The sequence below is a fragment of the Sesamum indicum genome, linkage group LG13, assembly GCF_000512975.1.
Source record: "Sesamum indicum cultivar Zhongzhi No. 13 linkage group LG13, S_indicum_v1.0, whole genome shotgun sequence".
NCBI classification, from domain to species: Eukaryota; Viridiplantae; Streptophyta; class Magnoliopsida; order Lamiales; family Pedaliaceae; genus Sesamum; species Sesamum indicum.
The window spans coordinates 1,805,506-1,832,961 of record NC_026157.1 but is presented as its reverse complement, the minus strand read 5'-3'; the positions used below and the strand labels follow the sequence as shown (position 1 = coordinate 1,832,961).

Below are 27,456 nucleotides of genomic sequence, written 5' to 3'. Positions count from 1 at the left end.
TGTATCCACTTTTCTTTTAAATTAATAAAATTTATTTGTCTATATATATTTTTTGTCTTGTAATAATTTTGCAAACACAATTTTTTGTGTAAACATCTATTGTCTTTATTTTGTTTTACGATAAGATTTGATTAATTACTACATTCATTCAATATATTAATTCAAACTCACAAACTGATTCAATTGTATCAATATTTCTAAAGCATATTCAAGGGGAAAAAAACTAAGAAATAAAACAGTACTTTTAAAATAGACTATATATTCACATTCATATAGTCCGAATCCATAACTTTTTTTATTATAAAGTCTCAATCTTACCACCCGAGTGAGGTGTCGTTCGTCTATTCTCTATTTTCTTATATCAATGCTAAGGTATTTTGTGATTTAAGGGATAAAACATAATTATGTTATTCTAAAGGGGTTTAAGTACAATTAACTCCATTACTTAATTAGTTTAACATTTTTCTCCTGAAATAATCAAAAGCCCCTGACTATCCATTTTTGCTATTCATTCCGTTGCGACAAGGACGCCAGATTTCACCACAGATTGATCATTCATTAATCATAAGTCGATGTATTGTTTATTTAATTTATTGATCAGCAGTGTGATCGGTCGATCAATCGACTTGTGACTTGGTGGATTGAAAAGTGAAACTGAGAGGAATGCAGCAGAGCAGGAGGGCAGTAGAGTCGTACTGGAGGTCGCGATTAATCGACGGTGCGACGGACGAGGAGGATAAGGTTACTCCGGTGTACAAGTTGGAGGAAATTTGCAGTCTGCTGAGGTCTTCGAATGAATCCGTCGTCAAAGAAGTCTCCGGATTCATCCTCAAGCGCCTCGAACATAAATCACCTGTAGTAAAGCACAAGGTCCTTCATTTACTCTTTATCTTTTGTTTTTCTTTGCGTTTCATTATGTATATGTCTTTATGGTTTTAATTTGGTCTTTTTGTGAATTAATGTGATTATTTTGTGCTGTATTTCTGTGAATCTTTTTGTGCTGTACGTGATTGAGAATGTCTTCTTGCGTGATAGTACTCCCGATGATTTCATAGTTCTGAAGAGTAAAGAAACTGGCTCGTTCAATATTCTTTTAATAATTATTGGACGATTTGGACGAGTTTTCGGTGATCAAGTTAAATGGTTTCCAGGGCCTAAGCAAACAAATCCAATGATTGTGGAATGTTGGCATTTCCAGTAGAAAATGAGTTGTTGGATGGTTTTCGCTTATTTTAAACTTTGAACAAAATCTTGACCTGCTGAATAGTTATGATAAAAGAGTTGCATATAGTATATGGAATCATCAAATAGAACGCAAACTCTTATCTCAAGATTTTGATATTGGATAATAGACATCAAAATTGGCTATATGCAATCTCGTATGCATGACCTTTATGTGAAATCTTCCACTTCACAAAAATAATGTTTTCCTACTCTATATAAGTTTCCGTTTTTCGCCCCAATTGATAAAATGTTTATTTTGAAACTTTTGTTGGTAAAACATTAAGTGCATGATTGGAATGTAGGAATAGAATTAAGGAGAAATGGAATGAACTTATATGAAATAAGGATGGGAAAGGAATCTTACTTTGATACCATTCATATGATTGGTGTACAAAAGGAACTAGAACGCAGTGGAATTGCCATTCTTAAGTTGATTCCATTCACATGTTCCGTAATTAGAAATGAATGGTTAGTAACAGAATGAAATTACTTTTATGGCAAATTTGCTTTAGTACATTTTTCTACAAAAAAGATACTTTTTTCATATTTTATTGAACATGTTAAATTCAATTGTATAATAGTAGTATTTTGAAAAATTGCTTATAGAAGGTTTCAACAATATTTAAAACAGCTCATATGTTAACTATAAAAGATTATATGATAAAATTTATTTACTTACTTAAATAATTGTTTAATTCAATAAACAGATATAGTAATTTTCTGCAAAAGAAATTATATTAGTTTGAACAGACAAATGGATTATTCTATTTAATCGTAATGCATATATTATTGTCTTATTTAATCACATTAATAGAATGATCAACTTGTCCCGAGAAAAAAAGAATTCATTCCCAACATGTTAGGAATGGCTAATACCATGTTGGGGGGAGGAAATGACCAATCCCTTTATTCCCTTGGAGTGGGGTATTTCGATTCCTAATTTATATTAATCATAGATGTAGGAATGAGTCGGGAATCCCTATTCCATTCCCACTCCATTCCTACATACCAATCACTCCCTAAAGTTCTGAATTTGTGCCAATTTGAGGAAATTTTTGTGTAATGTCGAAAGGAATTAGGATCTAGTTCTAAGATTCTTCAACTCTAGTGGAACTTCATTCCTATGTATAATTTGAGCTGATATTATAGTCAATCTGAACTTTTATAGGCAGTTTGATGGATAAGTTCTATAGTTATTTACCGGCTGCATTGCTAGCTGGAATGTACTTATGAAGAACTGAGAGCAGACTAGACGAACCCAATATTTGTCATTGCACTTTGGTTAAGCAGTTCTCGAGCTTTCTCCTAGCTCCTTTTGTCCATGCAGTGAATGGTTGTATCTACATTAGCCACTAAGCTTTGCATAGTAAACCCTCTGGATTGGAGTCTTGGTTCATCAAAAAATGGTTATTATCTCTGTGATAGCTGCTCCAAGTGCAAAACCTCTACTAAATTTATGCACTCTAATTTATATAATTTCAAAACAATGTTTCTTTCAGGCATTGAGGATCATCAAATATGCTGTGGGAAAGTCAGGTGCAGAGTTCAGAAGGGAGATGCAGAGGCATTCTGTTGCTGTACGTCAGTTAATCCACTACAAGGGCCAGCCAGATCCTCTGAAAGGTGATGCACTGAACAAAGCTGTACGTGAAACAGCACAGGAGGCACTATCGCTCTTATTTTCATCAGATGATAGTGCAGCTTCAACAACAGAAAGTAGCCTTGGCAGTAGGATTCAAGGATTTGGAAATACCAACTATGAAATGCCATCAGAAGATAAAAAGTCCTTTATCAGTGAGGTTGTTGACATTGGCAGTGCAACAATTAGACAGGGACTGAGTAGTTTGAGACAATCCCCGTCCCTGAGGAAAACTACTGATGGTGGGTGTTACAAAGGTCCTAATCTTCGGCGATCTCTGACTCAGAAGACTAATTATTCTGATCAATATGAAGGAATTGACCCACCTACGGAAACTTATGACTCTTCTCGCTTCTCCAATAATGCTGGGTCTGGAACTTGGGGTCAACATGTAAATGCATCTGAGGCAGAAACAAGTGGTGCAGACTCTGGCTCAACTTATGGTCATAAGACTCGTGAGGAGAAATTGTTGGAGACTATCGTGACAGCTGGTGGCGTTAGGCTACAGCCTACTCGGGATGCACTTCATATTTTCCTGGTGGAGGCCTCAAAATTAAATGCTTTGTCATTAGGACATGCTATTGAAACAAAGCTGAGATCTCCTCCGTGGCAGGTTTGTGCTTCATGTGACTGTTTTTGTTCATGTGGTTTAGAAATATTAATTCAGATCATTGCTGTAGTAGTTGTGGAAGTCTTTCCTAAAATGATATGATCTAATCTAATGGATGGAATTATAAATTTTTCGCTTACTGTAGTTTAAAAAATGCTGCTTGTTTAGGTTCGCATGAAAGCCATCTGTGTCCTTGAGGCAGTATTGAGGAATAAACAGGATGCAAATTTTTCAGTTATTGCATCGTATTTTGGTGGAAACAAAGATGCAGTGGTGCAATGTTCCAAATCACCCCAAGCATCTTTGCGGGAGAAAGCAACTAAGGTGAGATTCTAGTTCGCATATAGATGCCATGTTGTGGATAGGGAAAGTGAAGTGTATAATATATGAGAGAGAGAGGCAAGGCAATCTTAGCTGATAGTATTAAACTGTTCATTTCAAGAAATAATTAATCTGTAGATATTTCAGGTGTTGAGTCTTCTAGGTTGTGAACAAAGTGGTGAAGTTAATCATGTAAGAGAATCAACAGAGATGTCTCAGCCTGCAGTGATGCCAGATTTGATAGATGCTAGTGGCGCAAATGATCTTGCCGGCATTGAAGACTCCAATAAAACACTGAATGAGCCAAAAATTTCAAATGCAGCAGCTTCTACCGCTCCACTGATTGATGACTTACTTGATGGAAATTTTAGTGGTAATGTGAGCACCCCGCTGAAAAGTGATGATGACCCATTTGCAGATGTCTCCTTTCACATGAGACAGGATAAAGACCATGCTGCTGATGTATTTTCTCGAATGGCTGTTGATAAGTCAGGAGCCATGAAATCCCATATGGGCGCTCATAGAACTGAATCTGAACCTTTCTACCTTTTCAGTTCAAGTTCTGAAGTCTTCCAAGAACATGGGAGTCCTAGAAAAGATATTTCCAACTTGATGGATGGTTTGTCTATAAATGGAAATGGTCCAATTATAAAGAAAAACGAAAGCAATGCTGAGCAGGGGAGCGATGTCCTAAACAGCGAAGTTGCTTCTCAAGCTGCTGCAGTTGACGCCAATCCCATGTTTCCTTTGGGTGCCATGGCTCATAATTTTCCATCTGGATTCATGTACAATCCAGGATTTGCTTCGCAGCCAATGAATTATAGTGCCATGGGGAGTCTCTTTGCTCAACAGCAGCTCCTAGCTACAATGACAACCTTCCAGCAACTAGGGAATCTACAATCAAGTACTATTAATACCACTGCCAATTCTAAGGGAGGAAAATTTTCACCCCTTCCAAATGTTTTTAATCCTGTCATAGTTACTCAGCCTCCTACTTCAATGATGAACGGCTCCAAAAGAGAGGAGACTAAAGCATTTGATTTTATCTCGGTAAGTCTGTTGTTACACTGTTTTTCATTGGAGCACCTCAACTATTTACATTCCATTGGGACTCATGGCTCCATCTTTTAGACTCAAGAACATGTTTTGCTGTGGGCATGCCTTTATTGGAGCTTGCTGTAGAACAGACACATCTTTGTTTCCAGCATTTTTTATGGACAGATCAGCCACTGTAGCTGCATTTTAGCATCATATTGAGAATTCCTTTTAGATTAGGTTTTAAACTTTGAGTTGCTAATGCAGGAACATCTTGCTTCACTTCATGACTCGAAGCGTGTGTGATCTGAGTTCTTTGACCGCTGTCGTTCATATCATTAAATGAAGCAGCTGCTCATCAGGGCTTGCATCTTCGACTAAAGAAAATATATTTTCTTTCGGAGTACTTTCCTAAGGTAAAGGGCAAGACTTAGAAACCGGTAGTTTGATGGTAAAATAGCTGATGAAATAAGAGATCAAAATGGAGCAGCTGAAAGGGCATCGCAAATGAGAAAGTCCTTTCAGCATTTGTTTTGTTTGAGCCTGAGATAGTTATCAATTGCGCAGTCGTCATCATCATATTTCATACATTATTCTTTCATTCATTTCATATTCCTTGGTTGTTTTTCCCCACTCTCAATCAATTCTTTGAATGCAGTGAAGCTTCTTTCCCCATTTCTTCCTTAATCGAATAAATTTCCTTATAGTTCTGGGATTGTGATTTTAATCTAAATGTTTGAAAAGCTTACGATTCAAACCAGAATAAGTTGCTATTATTGTTTAATCTTAATTTGAGGCAAATTGGTTTTTTTTATTCCATAGGATCCTATGAATTCTATTGGGAAAACAGTCAGCAATACATTCACGTATTTGTTCAGAAGCGCCCCCCCCCCTCCCCCCCCCCCCCCCCCACACCACCTTGTGACGGATTATAAATGAGATATTTCTTAAAGTATTTTAATTTTGCAAAAAATGAGGAGATATTTATATTATGATAAATTTTAGAAAAGCTTGTTGTAATTTACCCTTAATTTTTCATATATACACAGAAAAAAAAAAAAAAAAAAAGAAAGTTGTGTATCCGCATGCATGTTTTTCAGTACTTTATAATATGCTTTTGGGTTTGTATTTTGTATTAGTCTAAAACAAATAAAATAAGTTAAAATAGATTGAGGTGTGTATTTTGTAAAAAAAAGTCAAACATTTAAATGCTCTTGATTGTCTTTTAGACAGTGAAAAAAATGAAGACATACATAAAAACGAATAAAGGCAAACTAAAACGACCAATCTCTGCTGCATATCAAGTCTTGCTCAAATGTTGCACAGCCGTCCATGACTGGTTAGGTTGTAGTTGAACTTGTTGCATCTGGAGTGTTTCATCAGAAATACAAACAAATACATATTACATAGATCAGAAGTAGTACAGTAGTTTTCAATTACACAAACACCAATTTACAATATTTGAAAACAGTGAAAAATTGCTTCAAATAGATTGAGATGAAGTATATCAAAACTCCTGAACAAGTTGCAGATATTTATGCAAAGGCCCTCAAGAAAGATAGATTTTTCAGTAGCTCAGAGAGATGATTGGAGTTGTGAAAAAGTTACGTTTATAAGGGGTGTTGAGAATTCCCAAAAGGACTAAACTTTTCTTCTCATTTTCAGCAGCTGCAGTTTTTTAGAAGACATACAGATGAATTTTCAAAATGCAAATGGTTGTCATTTTGGGTGAATCTTATATGAATTAAAGTTCTATGGGTCTAATTTCAAATATCTAGGTTTTTAGTCCATTGAAAATTCTTTCAGAAAGTTATGACTGTTTTATCAAGAGATGCGAGAAATAAAAACTAAATTTTAGATCATATTTCTGTATTTATTCTATGTACGAAATTCTATGCTTGTTAGTTGGTTTCTTGAATTATATGTGGTTCATAATGATGTCGGTGTTCAATTCAATCTTGGGATGTTATAAGTTACTGATGAAGATTCATTACTGATGCCAAGTGAATCTATAGTCTCGTTTATGCAGCATTGTGAATGATAGTTTACAATGTATTCCTAATTACCCTCTCTATAATCTAATATATATAATATTATACATGTTGTATAATATATAATAAATATAATTTATAAATCTTAAAATAATATATAAATATTTATTAAACAATAAAATATTATTTTAATTAATTCAACAACCACCACCTCCTCTACACCCGCCACCATCACCACCTCCTCCACTGCCTTTGCCATAACCACCACCACCTCCACAGTCACCCCCAACAACAACCACTGCCACCTCACCCCTAAGCGACGGCGGTCGCCCTCGCTGTTGGGCGACCGTCATTGCCAGTGCAGGAGTTCTAACTATTCGGGATCTTTATAGGAGTTGATGAAATTGGATGGGAAGGGATTCATTTGATTCACAAGAAGGTGATGATTCAAATGGCGGTGGTCCGTGACCGTGGGCCACGCCGATGATGGTGAATCAACGGTAGGAGTCGTGGTGGTCAAGATGAGAACCCAATCGCTATGGTTGATGAAACTGAGAATTGTTGGTGGGGTGGGTGGGGAGGGGGGGGAGAAAAGATCGCGCTAAGTTGTTTGATTATTATTTTTTAAAATAATAATTTTATTTTTATAAATTATAATAATACATATAATATAATTGTATCCAACATATCATCCAACTCATTTTTTAAAACCACGTAGGACTCAAAATCTCCCAAAAAATATTCAATTGACATGTCCTGTCATTTTTTCAGTAAAAAATCAAAATTCCGGCCACCAATGTATTAAAGTTCATCAATTTTATAACTTAATAGATTTATAAAAAATGAAGCATAATTATCAGATTAAAATTAATATCGAGCATATTTAACGGATTATAAAACTAATTCTCTTTTAAAATTTTTAATTAAAGCAATAAAAGGAAGAATATCTGGTGGAATTTTTACGAACTGTCCCATTAAGAAATTATAAATTTTAATTAGTTTAGTAATATTTTTTTGGATCTTTGAAATTAAAGGAAGTGGAAGATGACGAAGAGACTTTTTACATCTTAAATTAAACAATTTTGTTTGTTTGGTGTGTATTAATTTTGCAATAAAAATTGTATTATTTTAACCATTTTAACAATTTTTACTCTAGATTTTTCTAATTGAATTTAGAAATTTTAAAAATACTATATAATATAACATTATTTAAATTAATTCAAATAGTTTATTATTTTAATAATCTATTTAAACTTATCAATCTGAATAGAGCGTCCAACAAACATATTTTTAACCCGTTACTATGTGCATAAAATTATTTATTAAATATATAATTATTATTTTAAAAATAAAAAAATTTAATTGGTTTTTCACAGAAATATAATTAAATCCATCTAGAGACAAAATAATATATATAATTATGCACATACATATAAAAGAAATATGATTTGATAATGATTAGTAAATTGTCTCCAAAAACAGAAAACCAAACGTACAGAACCTATTTTAAATTATTTTAAATTATCTCCAAAAACAAACCCAAAAATTATACTATGTCCAAAATATATTTGTTTATTTTTATTTTTCTTTCTCTATCTCCACAAAATAAAATAAAATACTCCATAAATAAATCCAAGCAGTATGCATAACTTCTTCGATTTAGATGATTCCTCTCGAGTTTGCCAGTATTAACGCACACTCTGGAGAGGCACTTGTTCTTAGAAAAAGCCCCAAGTTGGCATGAACACTTGCAATGTTGGTGTAACAGTAGCTTCAATTAAAAATATCCAGCTTGTGGCTGCTGTTGATCCTTCTACCAATGTGCAAGTCTTAATTGTGCATGTAGGTTTACATAATAGCAACTAAGATGGAAATACTTGTTTTCCAAGCACAATGTATAATGTATTGTCAAATTTCATTAACGTTTTATAACTCCTGTTACGAAATGTTGTCTTCCTCATGCTTGATGATCTTTTTCTAAAGCTGGAATGCATCTTGCAATGCAAGTTTCCAGGAACAAGCGAACAATAACAAATGATCTTTAAACCATCAACAGAAGTAACACTGTGAATGAATACCGATAACCAGAACAGGCTGAATCATTAATCATTGATCCATAGTAGAATGGTGATTCCTTTCCACATTTCACAACATGTACATAAGAAAATGCAAGTGAATTCTGGGAAGGAAAAAGATAAGTGCTTCAAATGGTGGCTACGATTTGTTGTAGCTCCCCCGAATAAATGTTAGTGCAAATAATCATCAGGCAAAACAGTTCCTCTTGGAAGGGTGGTTTACTCAATTTTAGGCTTACAACAAGTAATTAGTGTACCTTGAAAAGTTCCTCATGCAGCTAAACATCATTGTACCTTGAATAGTTCCTCATACTGGAATCCACCTGGCTGACCATAATAACGAACAATGACTTGAAGCTCACTCCATTAACATTTCTTGTTTGCCTCTTGCGATATGTTACCTTTTATGCAATATACACAGTAGCAGTCAGGTTAACAAGAGTACAGCTTACATAAATTTCAATAGGTAGTATCCAGTCTTATGAATGGGAACTGTAAACAAGCACAAACATGAAAGCTCTTAAGACGCATTAGGCATTGCTGGGAACTGTAAACAAGCACAAGGCATGAAGGCTCTAAAGACGCGTTAAGCATCGCTGCATTTGACAAAGCAAAAGACCAAGCTATAGAATATCTTTATACATTAAAGCTACTCTGTGAGAAAGACCGAGTATTGGCAGATCACAACTTATCATAAAGGCATGATCAGCTAAAACTTAAAAGCCAGTTACTGTAATCAGTTGGCACAGGCTCATGGGCATGTACTTATTACATCAGTAACAAACAAGCTTAAAATATAAGTCATAGGTCCAAATTTTACAAGTTTGATGACAAGAAACAAGCACGTGGAAGAATCCCAATAGCTAATGAGTAAAATAGATTTGGCATGTTCCACAAGCAACAACCCCATTCTTATATGGTTATAAATATCCACAATCTCCTATATACACCAAATTCCATTTCATTTTTAATTTCTCAATTTCAGCCAAGGGACATCCTCTTCACCTGAGAGTAGAGTAAGTAATGAACTCAGTCGAAGTGAACTGAAATGGTTGGTGTGGGATGGGATTCCTGCAAAAAACAAAACAATCATATCATTAATTCTACAATAGGAAATAAGTTTTAAAGATGATATCAGAAAATTTCAACTCACGGTCGAGGCCCATAAACTTTGATTTGGCGCACATGAGTATCCCTTCCATTCAGATGATTAGACAATACTGCTATTTGCAACATGAAAGTATTCACAAAAGTTTCCCTGAGACATACATCACCATGGATCTTCTTTAGTTTGCTAATAAGGTATACATAACATTTTATCTTTCTAAGCAACAAAAAGAGATACAGATATAATGTGAGTCCATTCTATTCCTCATGTTATGTCTTTTAGCATTCAGATGATATATTTTAATCCAATAATGAAATTACATGCAAAAGATTGTCAAGGAAGCAAGCAAACTAACAAATTTTCAGAAAAGCTAATAATAATTTGATAACAAGCCAAATGAAAGAGTATTTGTAGGTACTTAATCATTCCAAGATGAATGCGATACTGATTTCTAGTCTATTATTGATTTGCACATTTTCCTGACATGTTTTCACCAACTCCAGCATCATGATCGAGATGCAAAGGTAGCTCCCACTTTCAGAGCATAACTGCATCAAGAAAATGGATATTCCCTCGAAGGATTGTGTTGAATTGTTAGAAAATTTCAGCCAATATACAGTTGCATTTACTTTGGTGAAGGTGTAGCTGGTTTATAAAGCAACAGGTGCTACAGTCCATCCAGTTTGAGGTACACCAATTTGGATAACTATAAGAGAGCCTATCTTATTTTATATTGTCACCTAAACAAATTTAGATTGCATATTAAGTGAATGAGCATTTAAGGTTCATGAAAATTGTTTTAACTTGTTTATTGAGGCAGGTTATCTGATTTTATAATGTCACCTCTCACTCTCTCCCTTCTCTCCTTCCTCACACACACACACACACATTGCTTGAAGGCATTCGCTTCATTTTGGATGAGGCAAATTGGCCATACATAAATATGATCATCACTACCTTTAATCAGTCTTGATGATAATGTGTGCAGGAATCCAAGCTGAAGGAAGAACTCTGGAATATGGAAAGAACACAGAAGAGGGAAGGAGTGGATCTGGCATATCTTAAAACTGTCATGATAAAGCTTCTAGGGACAGGTATCTTTGTATTCAGTGTTCTCCTCACCTCCACATGCAACTCTAACTTCACGACCAACCCCACCCCCAACCCCCATCAGATTCAAGAAACTTGTCAATTTCACTATTAAATTAAACAATGGCTTAATTTATCCAATTTACTTTTCCGTTCTGATGCACCAGAGCCACATTCTAACTGATGCAGGAGACTAAAGGACTCGTGAATAAAAAAAATATAAGAACTCCTCTAGAACAAGGAAACAACACAGAAGAGGGAAGGAGTGGATCTGACATATCTTAAATATATCATTTAAAGCTTCTAGAGACAGCTATACTGGAAGTTTGAGGGGTTGGAAATATTGTTGTTTTGGAGCAATATCGGTGTATTAACCCTTAAGTTTTTCATTTGAAGACCGTCCCACATCACTGGAATACATTGTTTAAGATGATCTAAGTTGCATATTACATTTTATATATCATTTGAACAAGAATTGCCATTTACTGTTTGTCCGTAATTGACTTGATCTATAAAAGGAAGCACAGATGTTTTCTAGTTACTTAATGGCTTTACCTATCCAACTCTGTGATGTCCAGCCTTATATTTTAAAATTTTTCTACCGTGACTGAGAGGGTAGAGGAGTTTTCATGACAAATAATCAACAAAATTATTTCAGTCGGTAAATGAGAAGGCAATTTGTAAATCTGGTTTAGTGTTAATAACTCCTTCCACAAGCATATTCAACAGAGCTAAGAATCAATCCACTTCACTGAAAAATGCTGTCAAATGTGAAGTTGAGTTCACATATCCAGCACCAGCTGTTGTCCATTGGTGCAAACAAAGACAAGAAAGTTACAACTCATCTGTGGTAACATGCAGTTGCTTAACCAAATTTATTGCCTAGGTATTAATAACAACAGAATTTGAATGAAGATAATGGAATAAAGTAAAGAAGAATCTGTGCTCACCTTGGATCACTCCCAGACAATGAGATGTACATCCAGCCAGTTGGCTTAGCAAGCTCCACTGCTTTTATCTCCTAATGAATCATTGAAAGTCACTAACCAACTCATAATTTTGCCCATGAAATCTTCGAACAGAGTTCGTGCTACCATAATTGATACAGTGACATAAACTACTATCGTTTACAACTTTATAAGCTGATGCAGAGAGAAACTTCACTCTAAAACTTATATTCTCTCTCTCTCTCTCTCTCTCTCTCTCTCTCTCTCTCTCTCTCTCTCTCTCTCTCTCTCTCCTTCATCATTGGTTCTCTCTCTCTCTCTCTCTCTCTCTCTCTCTCTCTCTCTCTCTCTCTCTCTCTCTCTCTCCTTCATCATTGGTCTGTATGCATGTGTATGTAGGATACGTGATTACCTTCAAGTTGTGGAAACCATCGCCAGCACGAATTGAGATCTTACTAGGTGTGTAGCTCTCATCAAGCTTGAAATCGACGTAAAGAACAACTAATTGAAGTTTAACTTTCTTCTGGAACTGGATATTCACTAGATGAGGCTGTGCACCATCTGACCTAAAATCCACCAACAGGAATGAAAGAAAATCAACAAGCTGTCATTTGCGTCCACGGATTCAACGTGTTATCTACAACTTCAATCTCCAGAACAGCAGCTACAGAGTAACATTATACATGGATTCATCAAAACCTTTATACCTAAAAGCTCCACAAAGCACATTTTAAGCACAAATTTCACCGCAATGCTAACCAATTCCCATGAAACAGAACCAACAGAAAGGAATGGGAGGTACTAACTGCCAGTAGGTATCGAGATTGTCGTCTCGGAGGGAAGCGACCCCGTTTCCGGGCTTGCAGGAGCTGACGCTCCAAGCTGCCTTCTTTCCCATCTCCCGGAGGTCATCGTCCACCATCAGCTGCTGGTTCCCTCCCGTCAACTTCCCTTCCTCCTCCCCCTCGGACGATTCCGCCATTTTGCACCGCAATAATTGATTTGGGTTTTGAGGATAAACCCTAATTCAGCCGTTGATCATATAATTATAATTTTTGAAAACGATCATATAATTATAATTGAAAATTATTGCTCGCACTTTGATTGTTCAGAAAAGAGTGGGAAAAGTAGTGATGATAACTTTGTCGGCCCAAATCTCAGTGGCCCAAAAGTAGTGGTTGGTTTCATTTTTGGCCCATTTTTAAGATGGGTTAAAATATAGATAATGTTTGCCTTGATTTGTTTTGAAAATTTTGATAGTGTTTTGAAATATTTTGAAATAGTGTCTCATTTATTTTTTTACCGAAATAAGTCTATGCTAATTACCATACTAAAACCCCCTCTAAACCCAATTTTCAAAAAAAAAACTTTTTAATGAAAAAATATTTCAGTGTCCCTAATTCCATTATATGTTAAGTGTCAAAAATCTGGTCATTATGCCAGTAGCTGTAGAATGAGGAAGAAAATTTATGAATTAAGTTTAGGAGAAGAATTGACTAATCAATTATTAAATATCTTAGATGAAGAAGATTTAAAAATATTTGAAAATGAAAATTCTGATGTAGAGAATCAGTTAGATTAAATCCGAACAAAAGAAGGATATTCCTCTTTAGAAGAAGAATCCCAAAATTCTAACCTAAATGTTCACTAGAATTAGATCTTTGCAATAAACAAATAGCTACTTTAACTAACTAGTTTTCCTTAATCTTAGATCTTGACAAAATCTAAAATCCTGAAGATAAAGAAACTTATCTCCATAAACTTCAAGAATTACTTTCAAATGAAATTCCTCAGAAAACAAAACCTCCTCCCAAAACAAAATTTTCAGAAATCATGAATATGTTTGATTCCTTTAATTCTAAAGTCTCAAAAATCTGACCTAAAACATGAAGTTAGACAACTGAAAAGAGAAGTTAAAACTTTAAAAGAAAATCATGATCAATTACAACAAGAGATTTTAATCATAAAACTTCAAAATCAAATTTTCAGAAAATCCCAATAAAATATCTCCATCTAAGGCCTCTGAAGAAGAAGAATTTTTTGTCAGTACTATCTTTAGAATTGTTTATAAAAAATGGTATGTAAAAATTAATCTAGTTATCAAAGATTTCAAATTAACTGCTATTGCTTTAATGGATTCGAGAGCAGACATGAATTGCATTCAAGAAGGGGTAATTTATATAAACATGCTATAAATCAAGGGATATAAATATAATAATTGGTCCTCTAATCTGTTATTGGAAAGAGAACCACAGAAAGGCTACAAATATCTTCTAACAATAGTAATAAACACTCAAAATAATCTCATTATTATATATTTAATCATAAATTGCACTGGTAATATTATAGTATTATTTCGATGTTATTTATTTTAAGTTATGTATTATGATAAACATTACTTAAGTAAGGGTATGAATGCCTTTTCATAATGGGGAACAAACAAATGAAAGCTTCACACTTGTATATATACTGTAGATATATATATATAGATTATAAATATTCTCTCATTTTTTGAAAAAGTATAAATACCCCTTTAGAATTAATAGTCGTCTAACAAATATCCCTTACAATAGGCTATCACAAGAGGTTTTTATTATATGGCCATTAATTTTTAAGAATGTTTATACTTTTTCAAACAATAAGAAAATATTTGTAATTATATCAAATTTTAGAAAAATTCGTTATAATTTATCCTAAATATGTATACTCCAGGAAAAATTACATACAGAAATGGTATTAAAAAAAATATTTGGTAACATCTTAAGATGTGTATTTAGGTTTTTTATTATAGGGAAAATTATTTAATTAATACAAAAAAACAAATAAAAATTATAAAAAGGGGATGCTTCGGAATTTTTTAAAAATAACTAAACAGAACCGCTATCTCAAATAGCAGTTCTGGCATTAAATATAAAAAAATGACCGTTGGAGCATTGGCATAAACATAAAAAATGACCGTTGGAGCATTGGCCGCGGAAAGATCAAAAGACCCCTATTTCTGTTCCGTCTATTTGAAAATCAAATTTATGTGAATTCATTCATTCATTCATTCCTGCAAATCTCCCTCACATCTTGCCTCCATCTCTCACACGTTTGAGTGCGTGTATTTTCGGAAAATGGGGATCCCGACGAAGTCTGAACAAGAACACAAGGTATAAAGAGGAATCTGTGCGTTATTTATCCACAACTTTATTCTGAAAATTTTGGATTTTTTTTTTTTATGATTTTGGTTCTGGAAATTTGAAAGAGTTTTTGTGATATGATCTGTTTGGAATATGATTTCCTTTGCCAAGGTTCTTCTTCTTCTTCTTCTTTTTCTTTTTCGTAATTTGATGTCCTCTTTGTTGTAGGTATCTTCTTCATCTTCTTTTCCCCCTTGTGGTTTCCTGTTATGACGATCTTGGAAATGCAGGCTCCGTTTATTGGAGAAGAATTGGGATGATAGAGTGCTTTTCAGTTATTTGATTAGTTATTCGTTGCATTTGATTTGAAGAGACTTTTGGATTGTAGTTCCAATAATTGGCCTGTAATTCGGAAATTGGATTTTAGTTTGAGGGATTTGGGTTGATAATGTAATGATTGGTTTAGGGTTTAGCGTCTCGTCGATTTTACAGAATGTACTTGTGAAAATTGCAATTGTTTGTAATAACAAGACTAAGTTAAATTGTTTGTATTGTGTTTGCTGGCAGGAAAATAGCCCTTGGGAGCTCGGAGTTTATTGTTCTATTGGCTTTATTTCTGTGCTATAAGATGGTGCATTAGTGCTTTAATTTTCTTGATATCATAAAACAAATTACATTACTGTTTGTTGTTTATCTTTATGGAATGAGAGAAAATTTCTGTAGTATATTTTGCCTCTTCACTATAAGTTTGGTTACACAGTCAAATAGTTTATGTAATTTGGTTGTGTGCGCAATATGCTCCCTTCATGTGTATGCATGCTTTGGAGAGCACAGCAGCAAAGAGAAAGCGGTGGACTCTCAATGACTTGGACATAGGAAAGCCTCTTGGTAGAGGTAAGTTTGGACACTTATATCTCGCAAGGACAAGATGGTCAGTCCTGTTTAGATTTAGATCAGTGTTATCTTCTTGTCCATCCAATATTAATGATGTGTACTTTACAGAATAACAATAATTTATTCTAATGGGAAAAGCTCAACCTTTCTCCGGTCTCACATTAGACAATTAATGTATGGAATATAATCATTTTCTTTATATTCATGTAAATCTACCAAAATTAACTACTCAAATTTAGTGTTTGATGTTTTAGCTGATCAGGGGCTTCTGGAGAGCTTAGTATTTGGAAGGCACTAAAAAGATCGTGTGAACTTTATTTATCTTGTTGAGATTTTAATGGCTAAGTGGAGGGAAAAGGGATTGGCTGTGAGGATAACTTGGTACCACTTGTAGCTACAATTTAGTTTTTCCTCTTTTGAGCAGAGCAATCACATTGTAGCATTAAAGATGCTGTTTAAGAGTGAGCTCAAAAAGTCTCAGGTTGAGCGTCAGTTTCGCCGTGACGTCGAAATACAGAGCCATCTTCGATATCACAACATATGACGGCTTTATTGTTACTTTTACGATCAGTATGATGGCTTTTCTTTAATTTCAAAGTAGATGATGATAACTTTATAGTAGACTTATGTTTACTTCACTATAATTCCAGAAATGAGTATATTTGATTATGGAGGGAGAACTCTACACAGAGCTACAGAGATGCAAATAAGTTTTGTTGAATTATGAGTCCAAATTTTAGCAGTTTTCGGGTTTTTTATACAGGCAAGTTTAGTTCCTTTTCGTACGTTTGGTAGTTATGTAGCCTCGTATTCATCATCGTCAGTCTCGTAGTTCTCAAAGTTGTCTTCATCATCCTCTTCATCTTCATTATCAGTTTGATCAGCTTGAGTCCATGAAGTACTTGCACCCTGCTGGTGTGCAATCGAAAGATCGAATTTGTAAACCATTGGGATCACGTAGATCATACGACTGATTATCCATAGCAACTTAAGGGACTAGTACGACTTCCTCCAGCTGATATGCGACCTTAGTCCATTTGGACTCATCAATAACTCTCTGAGCCTTGGTTTGCAGACAACTATTCAATCCGTTTTGTCCATCTTCATACTTGGGTACTCGGTGTAGTACACTTAGGTCTCGCCCTCGGATCGACTTATACCTAGCGGCCACACAAAACTTGCAGTACTCCAAATCGACGTTGTCCTTCCAGTAAAACATGCAGCCATTCTTACATGTATTGATCTTCTCAACGGGTGAACCCAAATCCTTTATCAACTTCTTCATGTTGTAGTAACCTCTTGGCAAGGTGCGATCCTGAGAGAAATATTTGGTCGTCCACCTTGATATCCACCAACTCAGCAATAGTTGCCAATTGAGATTGAGTGCAACCATTCCACAATGACTAGTCGACAACATACACTACATTGTAAAAACGGTCTGTCAACCCTGACTCATAATCATAGGGACCACCCCATAATAATATGAAAAAGGACCGACATCAACATGGTAGGACCTCGTAGCATCATTAGGCACAACATCATGAGAAGAAGAAATATAACTCATTCGGCTGCATAAAAAACCATCCTTTGTGTCCAATTCATATGTTGTTCTTCACCTCAATGTGAATAAATAATTACCCTGGACATGGGCAGCTGGGGTTTGCTCCTCAGGCACTGGAGGGACAGTTACAGCGTCAAAGTACTCTTGCACCCTATCCTCGCCATGAAAAGTCCAATTAGGTGCATACATTCTCGCATACACAAGTGATAACTGACATAATCGGGTGTTCTGAACTTTGTGTTTTTGCATTTTCAGCAAAGGCACCTAATTTTGTCTCTATACATATGTCCACGCTGACCCTTTGCCCATTCTATGAAAGTCTTTAGTCCATCCTCAAACTTCAGTGTCAGAGTTGTCCTCCCTGGGACGTTCTTATTATACATCCATCTCTTCAATTCTCGTAAGATGATGATATATATCACTGTATTCATACATAAATATATATCTAATTAATTTTTTAATTTGAGAACCTACATATTTATAAATATTACAATACTATGTACACATGATATAAGATTAATAAAAAGTTATAAAACTAAAATAAGTAAACTACAATTAGTTTAACTAAATATAGTAAAGTATTAAATTAGTCTATGTTACTTGGTCAACCAACTTAAGTGGTGATCAACACTAGTTGGAGGTCCAAATTTGAGCAATAATCTACAAGTTAATCAAATGTATATGCACGAAAATCAGAGTGTTGAGAGTGTGTATGGTTAGTATAAGAATTTTTACAACAAATGAAATGAAATGTATATATATAAATTGTTTTGTAACGGCCTTTGGAACGCACAAGATAGCCGTTAGAACAAGCCGTTACTTTGTAACGACTTTTGGTACGGCTCTAATAAAAGAAAACCGTTCCTAATGTAGTAGTTCTTGTAACACCGTCTTTTCGTATACTTTGCAACGATTTTTTCACTGCCATTATAACGGCTAGTTATTCTGATGAAATATTCGTTACAAAAATAGATAATCAGTACAAAAACAATAGCAAAATAGTAATGGCCTAGAATCGTAACAATTATAGGCACACATAAAATTTGTAAAAATTCATTTTTATTATCCTTTCACAGTGACATCATGATGAAGCTTAAAATTCATCGAATATGAAGTCTTGGTAGCTCACAATCGAATTGCATGTTAGCTATGGAATGCAATGTATTATCTATTATAATAAAATGTAGGGTAAATCAGAATGAGCTCTTGAGATTTGTTATAATTATAAATATTTTTTGCTATTTGAAAAATTATAAATATTCCTTTAAAATTAATGGTCATCTAACAAATAGTTGTTTCTTTTAACAAATTTTCCTTTTTACTTTATTTCATACCACAATTCATTTTTATATACAGGCAATGTGTCAATGTTTAGTATTTATTTAGATTATCACACTGGTGCCCTCTTAGTAAGCAATTAAATCATTCACTCTCTGTGACATAGCAAGCAGCTGGAGTAGCTCAGTTGGTTAGAGCGTGTGGCTGTTAACCACAAGGTCGAAGGTTCAAGCCCTTCCTCTAGCGATTGTTTTCACAGTTTAGGTTTTTTGTTTACTACACTTACGTATTTTTACAAAAAATTATAAGCTACTAGATTTTATATATTGTTCTGAAAGCTTTATAAGGTGTCAAATTATTATCTCTAAAAAAAATTTAGTTTTTTTAATAATAGATATTATTCGATTATTAATTTGATTTTAATTTAATAATTTGAGCAATCAATAATTTTTTATCATTTACCAGCCAAATATGCATTTATCGAAAAATAGAGAATCTTATTTACCATTTAAAAATAAAAAAAGATTAAAAGTAAGTTCTTACCGATTTTTATTCTATATACTTCAATAATCAATTAAGTCTTATATTATTAATTTAGCAAACATAAATAAAATAATATAAGAAGGTTATCGAGGACTTATTTTATTTTTGTCTTCTGAATGATAAGAAATTACTAATTCTCCATATTATTAAATTAAAAATTTGGTAATACTAAAAAGAATTCTTTATTTCTTGTGGCTAAATTAATAAAATAAGAGTTAACTGAATTTGAAATAGAATATAAATCGATACGAATGTTTTTATGATTAAACAGTAAATTAATTATCTATTTTTATTTTAAATTAGCGAGATGAATTTATGTTTGTGTGATAAACGATAAAAAAAAAACTAAATTCTCAGATTATCAAATCAAAATCAAATTGATAATCTAATAATATATACCAAAAATATTAAAGACAATTCAATTAATGACGATATGCCAACATTGGGTTGCCATTCCTAGGGTGTAATTCAAGAAACACCATTAGCATTTATAGTGGCACAAAGCTACAATGTTGAACGAATGATATGACAAGTGCAATATATTTTCTAGCCAAATTTGATTCGAGCAAGAATTTTGTATCTGACTTGGATCCAGGACTGATAGCCTAAGACCAGTATTAGTTCAAGTTAAAAGCTCCCGTGGTCCTCGAGAATGGCAAGCAATTGAGCCGGTTGGCCGATGATCTGGTTGCGCTTCAATCCTGGGGAAGAGTCATCCTGCAATTCTCCCTATCCCGGCTTGCTGTATGTGCAAATGCCCTCTCCTGACAAGAGAGTCTCTCGCCTCATTTAACATTGTCGCTTTCGTTGTAGAATGTGTAGTTTGTTGATATGGAGACGGCATCAGTACAAACACTGAGTTGCATCGATCTATTTATATGTAAAACTTGAAATCGTAAGTAAAGATGGGGCGCAACGGCTCCAGCCCCCATCCAGCTGCAAATAGCGGTGTTTTGTGTGTTTCCTGAGAATGGCACTATCAAAACAGTGGGGGTTGAAGAAGATGGCTCTGCAAGGAGTAAAGAGAGGTGCTCCCACCAGGGACATTAACACATGTAGCTAAAAACAACTGGAAGAACTTTCAGCATTCAATGATGGAAACTGTACATTTCTATCCGTAACGATAACTAATATGATCGCAGTTTGCATTATGGATCAAACCTAATCTACGAAAGAAAGTAACTGCTAAATACAGCTATATGCGATACTAACAGCTAACTAGAGTGACCGGCATCGTATGACACTGAAATCTGTAATTACATATCTACAATAGCAGCTGAGGAAAAAAATTCTAACCAGACATTTTGTGTAATCTCACACTGGCCTGAAGGAGTTCAAGCATAGTTCTTGGCAATGAGTTCTATTTTTTCTTCCTTGCAGCCAAAGCACTTGGTTTTGAGAAAAATTTCCCGAACAATCCTCGTGCTTTAGGAGGATTTTTATCTTTCTGTTGTTTGCTGGAGTCTGTGCTAACATCTGATCTTGAGCTCTCTCCCCTAGCATTTAATTCTTCTTTCAGAATCCGCAGTAGTTCCATTGCCATAGCCTTCGCTTTCTTGTTCCCGTTGATGGAGACACTGACGAGGCCTGGGATAACGCCCTCGTCCATAACCAAGTGACAGTACTCGAGACGCTGAGAGCACAAAGAAAGAAGTACACAGACGGCATGCTCTTGGTCATCATGACTGTCTTTCTCAAGCAGTTTGGATATTGAAGCGATACAACCATCGGTTTCTGCAACATACATCCTACCGTCTTCATTGTGGCACAAATTCTTCAAAATGGTGATACAGTATCTTGCCAAATTATCATCCTCAAAAAGTGGGACTAGTTTGGGAATGAACATGGAAGGAATGATGAAGGAATCAACATCACCATTTGAAGACAAGTTACACAATATTTTCAAGGCAGGCTCCAGCAATTCCTTAATCCGGCTGTCAATAATGTTCAAGATGCCAATAAATGCAGCAGATGCTGCAATTCTGTGACCACAATGTTGGTCGAAGGACAGCTCCTCCAATATGGCGAGAGCTTGCTCGGATACCTCTGTATCAAGAAACGATGCCAAAAGATCATATGCGTCTTCCTTCATGTACGATATACTGTTTCTGTAATACCCAAGACAAAGTAGATCAGTACCGCAGAATATTCTGAAACAAACCGAGCTAGACTATTCTGGATTATTGATTGGTTTCTGCTGAGAGCTTTGTCGGCTCAGTTTTAAGTCTTGATGTTTCTTAAATAACCTAACAGAAAACATATAATAGAAGAAAAAACTAAAGCTTTAGTGCTTGTAGTTTCGACCTAAAATACTTTACTATTGTTCATATGTTGCAAAGAATAAAACAAGAAACAAATAAGTAGAATTGTACTCCATTAACAACTCGAGATGTTTTCTTGATCCAGGTTCCACTTGACTAGAAATACTTTTGTCAAGAACTGGAGAATAAGATACCTGTTTTTGTGCACAAATTCAAACAATAATAGGCATCCGGTCATCTGTGCTTCTACATCATGAAGGTCGTGAGCATCCTTCAAAAACCCAAGGATTAGCGGAATGAACTTTTCAGATGGAATTACTGACCAAGATTCATCATTGTGTTTCAATAGCTTTTTGACATCTTCAACAGCAATGCACTGAGAATCCCATGGAAGCCTACTGAATTCCTCCATATCTATCTGATGTGAGGGTTTCTCATTATCACCAATATTCTTGTACAGGTTTGAACCCTGACTAGATCCAAGTAACGTGTTGCTGAGATCCAGCGGAAGATATAGATCATTCATGGAACTGCTCAGGCTAGCAATGGAATTCATAGAGGTTTCCCAAGACTTAACTAGTGTTTGCTGAATTTCTGGGTCAGGAATAGACACGCCATGCATGGAACACCATTTCGTGATTAGGTCTTTCATGCCAGTATTTGATGTGAACGACAAATGGTTGAGCTTCCTGTTCGTTTTTGGGCATGTGTCATGACCTTCATCAAACCACTTCTGGATCCACATCCTTTCATATGTTTGACCCGAAGCAATGACAACAGGATCGTACATTAACCTCGATGATAAAGGGCATATGAATTCCAGAGGTGGAACAGGCCTACTTAACATGTCAATCTGAGCATTTGACCTATAATTTGCACGGAGTTCCACTTCACCTGATAAATCATAAGGTCTTTCAAATGGATAGAGATCTTCACGTTCTGACGAACCATTGTGGTTTGGCTCTTTCACTATAATCTTTCCATATTTGTTCAGAAGACTCAGAAAAAATGATAAGATCTTCCTCTTACTCGGTTCGCTTTCACCAAATTTCTCAAGAAGCTTTCTGATGGATCTTTTCTCAATTAATAGAGCTTTCGGAGACGAAATATGAAGCAGGGAGGAAACAGTCTGAACAGCAGCAAGTGTAGCTTCTTCTGTGGAATCAATAGTGGAACCGTATCTATGAAGCAATTCCCGTAGCACCCTCCCAGCCTCCTCTTCAGATGGATCCAACCAAAACACCGCACTCCTAAGATCAGCAATAATTCCAGAAATCTGATAGAAATACATAAGCAGTTATCATATTTTGATTTTTTCCTGGTTTGCAAGTTGTGGGAAGCACCACAACTACGGTAACAACTGAGGGATTTTTTATTTTCTCATAGAGATCTTGATTGCTTACCTTTGCAGCCAACATCACTGGAACCATATTCTGAATTTGGCTGAGACTCTGCTCCAATAAGTTCCTTGATTTTTTACATCTCGACAGTATAGCATCTCCAGTAAGAGCCTGAAATGTTGAAACAAACTTGTGTATTAACATCTCTTAACAATTAGATGGAAAAGAAAATGCAATTTGTTAAACATATCTTCCACTAATATTACGTGTTGCAGCGTGAATGAAGAGTCAGGAAAATGACAAAAATGTGGAATTCTTCCATCTATCATATAGTTATGTATTTAATACACATACTATTGTTCATGGGCACACAGCTTAACTTTAAAGACTTGTGTTACGATGGAACACTTTGAAAGTATTAGAACCTCAGAAAATGTCATGGCAAACACATTGAAACCAATTTAAGGGAATATCTGAATTCAAGACTAATTGGGACCGAATTAAGTGGTACAATCAACCAAAACAACCAGTGTAAGGTGCATACCAAATAAAGTGCGCTGGACTCACTGCAGTGCTGTAGCAGAGACTTAGCTTTGGCAATCCCATTGTTTAACAAGCAAAGTGCCTCCAATCCTGACGAGCATCGAGGACGGGCTGCTTCTATCTCTGGAAAAACTTTTGAAACTTTGGCGACCACTTTTAATAGTTCTGAACACATTTGAGCATGCACCTACAATCATATGAAATATTACATCTTTAAACCAGAAAATATGTAAAATAAGATGTACTTTAAGTAAAAGTAGATGATATGTGAACCTAGAGTTAGAATATACCGACAGCCAACATCATCGTCATCTGGAAACAACCAGAAAACTGTCCTCTGTTATTCGATAGAAGAATAAGATTTATCCTTGTTAAGATAGCTATAGGGCAGGCCTTTACTAGATCAGAAAAGAGGGGGTTTACTTCTCTTTTTCCTTGTTTTTTTGGCTGTACCAAAAGTAAAACACAATATTACCCTGATACTGTCCCGTTGCTCCATTAGGAGTCAATTAAAAAAGTCAACTTACAGTATTTTATTGAGACATCAAATATCTAATGTTCAAATTAGCAACAAAAGTCCATATAGAAAACAATTAGACTTTGAACACCTGTAAGATATTTATAAGTTTTAGCAGCCTATCCAATATTCATATTGAGCCATTTATCACTTGTGTTTCCTTTAACTCTGAACCTTGCAGAAGTCAAAATGGCAAGAGTTATAGGAATATAAAGAGAAACTAGAAGATAGTAGTTATACCTTAATGGTTCGAGCCGATGGCAATCCTTCCATAACTTCGGCGACATGATTTCCCATGAGAAAACAATTGCTCCAAGTTTGAAAGAGCTAGCTGCCAAAAATAGAACACGATATATTTGTTTATTAGGCCCCATATTATCTCTACCAGCCCATATACCTATAAACAGATACACCGGCAATCATGTGCTCACAAAGACAGGTATGTAAGTGATTCATGACTTCATTCACAATTCATGAGATAAAACTGTGTCTGAGGATACAACACAAACAGGAATCCAACTGAAAGTCATATCTTTGCTCTTGAAATGTGAGAATAGGATGAGAACAGGATAAGCACTAATAGTAGAAAAGGCCCTGGAATATTGCAATAAATATCCAGTTCAAAGCCCAGAAACAATAAATCAAACATCAATTAAGGACAGCATTTCATGCAAGAATGGCTTACAACCTAGATTAGATACCAAGGGCATATATATACCACGATTAGCTTGTAAAAGATCATTGGCATAACAAGTTCATATGCAACACATATGCATACTTTCTATACTGTGGCTAGTTAACAACCAGTGAAGGGAGCTGTATCTTAAGAATCAGCATACTTGGATATTTGTTACTAAAAATCAAGAAAATGAATGAGTTGTTCCATTGGAATTCAGGATCCTGGACTTCTTTCATTTCCCATCTATAAAATTTTATAAACAAGCAGATATCCTAAGAAAACAGTAATCCAATCATATCAACTGCGGATTTTTCTACTTGCCAACCTCCTCATACTGAAGCCCCGGAGGCAAATGAAAAGAAAGAAGGTTATTGTGATGCTTCTTCTGCTGACTACTCTCACAAGAAGAAAGTCTAAAAGACTACGTTGTGATTGGTTGGTAGTATCTGATTAGTTGATTCCCTGTAGTTTCTCCTGGCATTCTGCTAATGGAATTCTAAATCAATTAGGATCTTAAAGATCAGAATGTCAGTGATTATTGCAATGCCTCATCCTGGTGGTAGTATGCTTTCCCTGATTAAATAAATGTTGTTAATATGCATCAGCTCTCTCCGATTTATAGTTCTGCTCCATACTGCACAGAAATACCTGGAGTCGGGAGATGCTTATTCCGTTTGGTTGCTCATGGAGCTTCAAAACGATCAGGAAAGCCTGCTCTGAATGAGAACCTCCAAACGGAACTAGCAGATGATTCACGGGCTAGAGTATGTTTGACATTTCTATTTTCCTACTTTTGCTGAACTGCAATACCACTTGTATGAAAGTTAGACTGAATAGGTTTCATGTCCCCAAGTATGCTGTTTTACTTAGTATTGTTGGGAGACGATTATGTTTAATGGTAAGCTGGAAAAGATAGACACGAGAATGAAGTTGAATGTTACTTTCGGAAAGATGAAATTTGATCTAAATGGAATTCCTGTATTCGGTCAACATATAAAGACGCCTTATTGATAGGAAATTCTAACCCAGACCGGGTTTGGCTAGACCTAAACCAACCATATGCCACACTTGTTCTGTGGTTGGTTTGGTTCGACCGACCAGCGGGTTAGAATTTTCCTTGTTTGACAATTTAAATTAAGAAACTTCCTGGAAGTGAATCTGAATGTTCCAAGCTGTTGCCAAGTGTTTTGATAATATCTGAAACATTAGTCCTCTAACAGTTAATCTCCCTATCTTATTAGGTGGCTGATGAATTTATCAAGAGACCGAAAGAAACAGTATGATCAGTCGACTCAAATTTTATTGTTTCTGACCTTTCTGTTTGACCTCTTTGTTCAACTTCTCAACCATGTTGCAATTCAAGGGTATGCTTCGAAAGATGTTAAACTAATTATAAACTTCAAATGATGTTAAAAGATGCTCAAAATCGATTCACAAACTTTTCTTCTAATCATGAAAAGCACAACAAATGGCAGAAACAGCGCAAATCAAGTCAAAATTCGTGAAGGATGATATGAGAACTTCCAAAAATATCATTTATTCCAAAAAAACATAGAAATCTCTTACCTAGCACAGAGCAAAAACGAGCATCCGACGGTGTTTTCCGTCCTCCACCTCGCAAGAAAGAGAGCTTCAGCACAACTTCGCTTCTTTCCAACAAACACTCAATCTAAAGAACTCCCAAAACCCACAAGATATTTCAACTTTCTGAACCAACCACAGCCATCACTGCCCAAAACTGGAAAAACTATCAAAACTTCCACTATCTAACGCAATCTTCTCCCCTTCTTATCCTCAAAAGAGGTAAAAATCGGCCGAGCACATCAACACCACTCCAAAGTCGAACTGCATGGTTCTTTCTTTTTCTCCTGATTAGACTCCCACTCAATCACAAAAATCCAACCTTTCAGCACTCTGTTTGCTCTTTGGATGGATATATATCAAAGAGAAAAAGGCAGGAACAGAATTCTGGTTCTGGTGCTTGAACCAGAATTAAAGCACCCACCAAAACTAGTTATTTCAGACACCCACTTGGACCCTTCAAATCACAAAATTGAAAGAATCAAAAAGATGAGGTGGGTCAGCTTGTTCTTTTCCCTGAATGAATGCAGAGAGAGTGGGTCAGCTTACTTTCGCTCAATGAATGCAGAGAGAGAGAGAGAGAGGCAAGAAAACAAAGCTGTCTCTCCTGAATCGCTTTTTGAAATTAAAACAAGACTGAATGCAGTCAAAAGCAGACCACTATAGAAGAAAGAACAATCTTCAACTGCAGCCTGCTTACTTTTCATCTTTCTTTTTAAATTATTTATCGGGTTTGGATTTTGCATGAATTTCTAGTGTGAGAAACGATAATTTAAGCTAATGGTGGAAGAAGCAGCAGTGGCAGTGGAATCAGTCAATCTATCAGCATGCGATTCTTCAGAGCTTGTATTTATGTAAAGGAATCGTATTCCATAAGAACACGCCAGTCCCTATCCACTTTTCACAATCTCTGATTTGATTGGTCTGGAATTCATAATCATAATTTGTCTAAAATAATAAATAACATACATGCAGAGAGAGAGAGAGAGAGAGAGAGAGAGAGAGAGAGAGAAGGTTTGGTCATTGGGTTACCTAAAGCAGCTGCAAAGGTTATTTATTGTAAAGAATAAGCATTAGGCTCCACAGAAAGGGCAAACC

At 35.3% G+C, this 27,456-nt stretch overlaps 3 protein-coding genes, 1 long non-coding RNA gene and 1 other non-coding gene across 6 annotated transcripts; 3 read left to right on the top strand and 2 right to left on the bottom strand.

Annotated features, from left to right (window-relative positions):
• Positions 493-5,417, top strand: LOC105176099 (VHS domain-containing protein At3g16270-like). The gene is made up of 5 exons (XM_011098802.2): positions 493-870; positions 2,724-3,476; positions 3,642-3,797; positions 3,942-4,844; positions 5,097-5,417. Exons 1-5 carry the CDS (start codon positions 664-666, stop codon positions 5,133-5,135), a joined length of 2,058 nt encoding a protein of 685 aa, XP_011097104.1. The 5' UTR covers positions 493-663; the 3' UTR covers positions 5,136-5,417.
• LOC105176098 (anaphase-promoting complex subunit 10) lies at positions 8,896-13,110 on the bottom strand. Of its 2 annotated transcripts, XM_011098801.2 has the most exons (6): positions 12,846-13,107; positions 12,452-12,605; positions 12,043-12,113; positions 10,049-10,153; positions 9,901-9,966; positions 8,896-9,296 (listed from the first exon to the last, which is right to left on the bottom strand). In XM_011098801.2, exons 1-6 carry the CDS (start codon positions 13,019-13,021, stop codon positions 9,293-9,295), a joined length of 576 nt encoding a protein of 191 aa, XP_011097103.1. In that variant the 5' UTR covers positions 13,022-13,107; the 3' UTR covers positions 8,896-9,292. The 2 variants fall into 2 exon arrangements, with proteins under 2 accessions (XP_011097103.1, XP_020554247.1); XM_020698588.1 differs by lacking the exon at positions 8,896-9,296 and having other exon boundaries at positions 9,897-9,966; positions 12,846-13,110.
• Positions 15,002-15,712, top strand: LOC110013071. The gene is made up of 2 exons (XR_002288237.1): positions 15,002-15,191; positions 15,390-15,712. It is a non-coding gene; the product is annotated as an uncharacterized LOC110013071 (long non-coding RNA).
• On the top strand, positions 19,067-19,140 carry TRNAN-GUU. The gene has a single exon. It is a non-coding gene; the product is annotated as a tRNA-Asn (tRNA).
• LOC105176097 (U-box domain-containing protein 5) lies at positions 20,498-27,275 on the bottom strand. Its single transcript, XM_011098800.2, has 6 exons — positions 26,344-27,275; positions 24,339-24,429; positions 23,583-23,768; positions 23,102-23,209; positions 21,893-22,974; positions 20,498-21,545 (listed from the first exon to the last, which is right to left on the bottom strand). The coding sequence occupies exons 2-6, from the start codon at positions 24,393-24,395 to the stop codon at positions 20,798-20,800; spliced, it is 2,181 nt and encodes a 726-aa protein (XP_011097102.1). The 5' UTR covers positions 24,396-24,429; positions 26,344-27,275; the 3' UTR covers positions 20,498-20,797.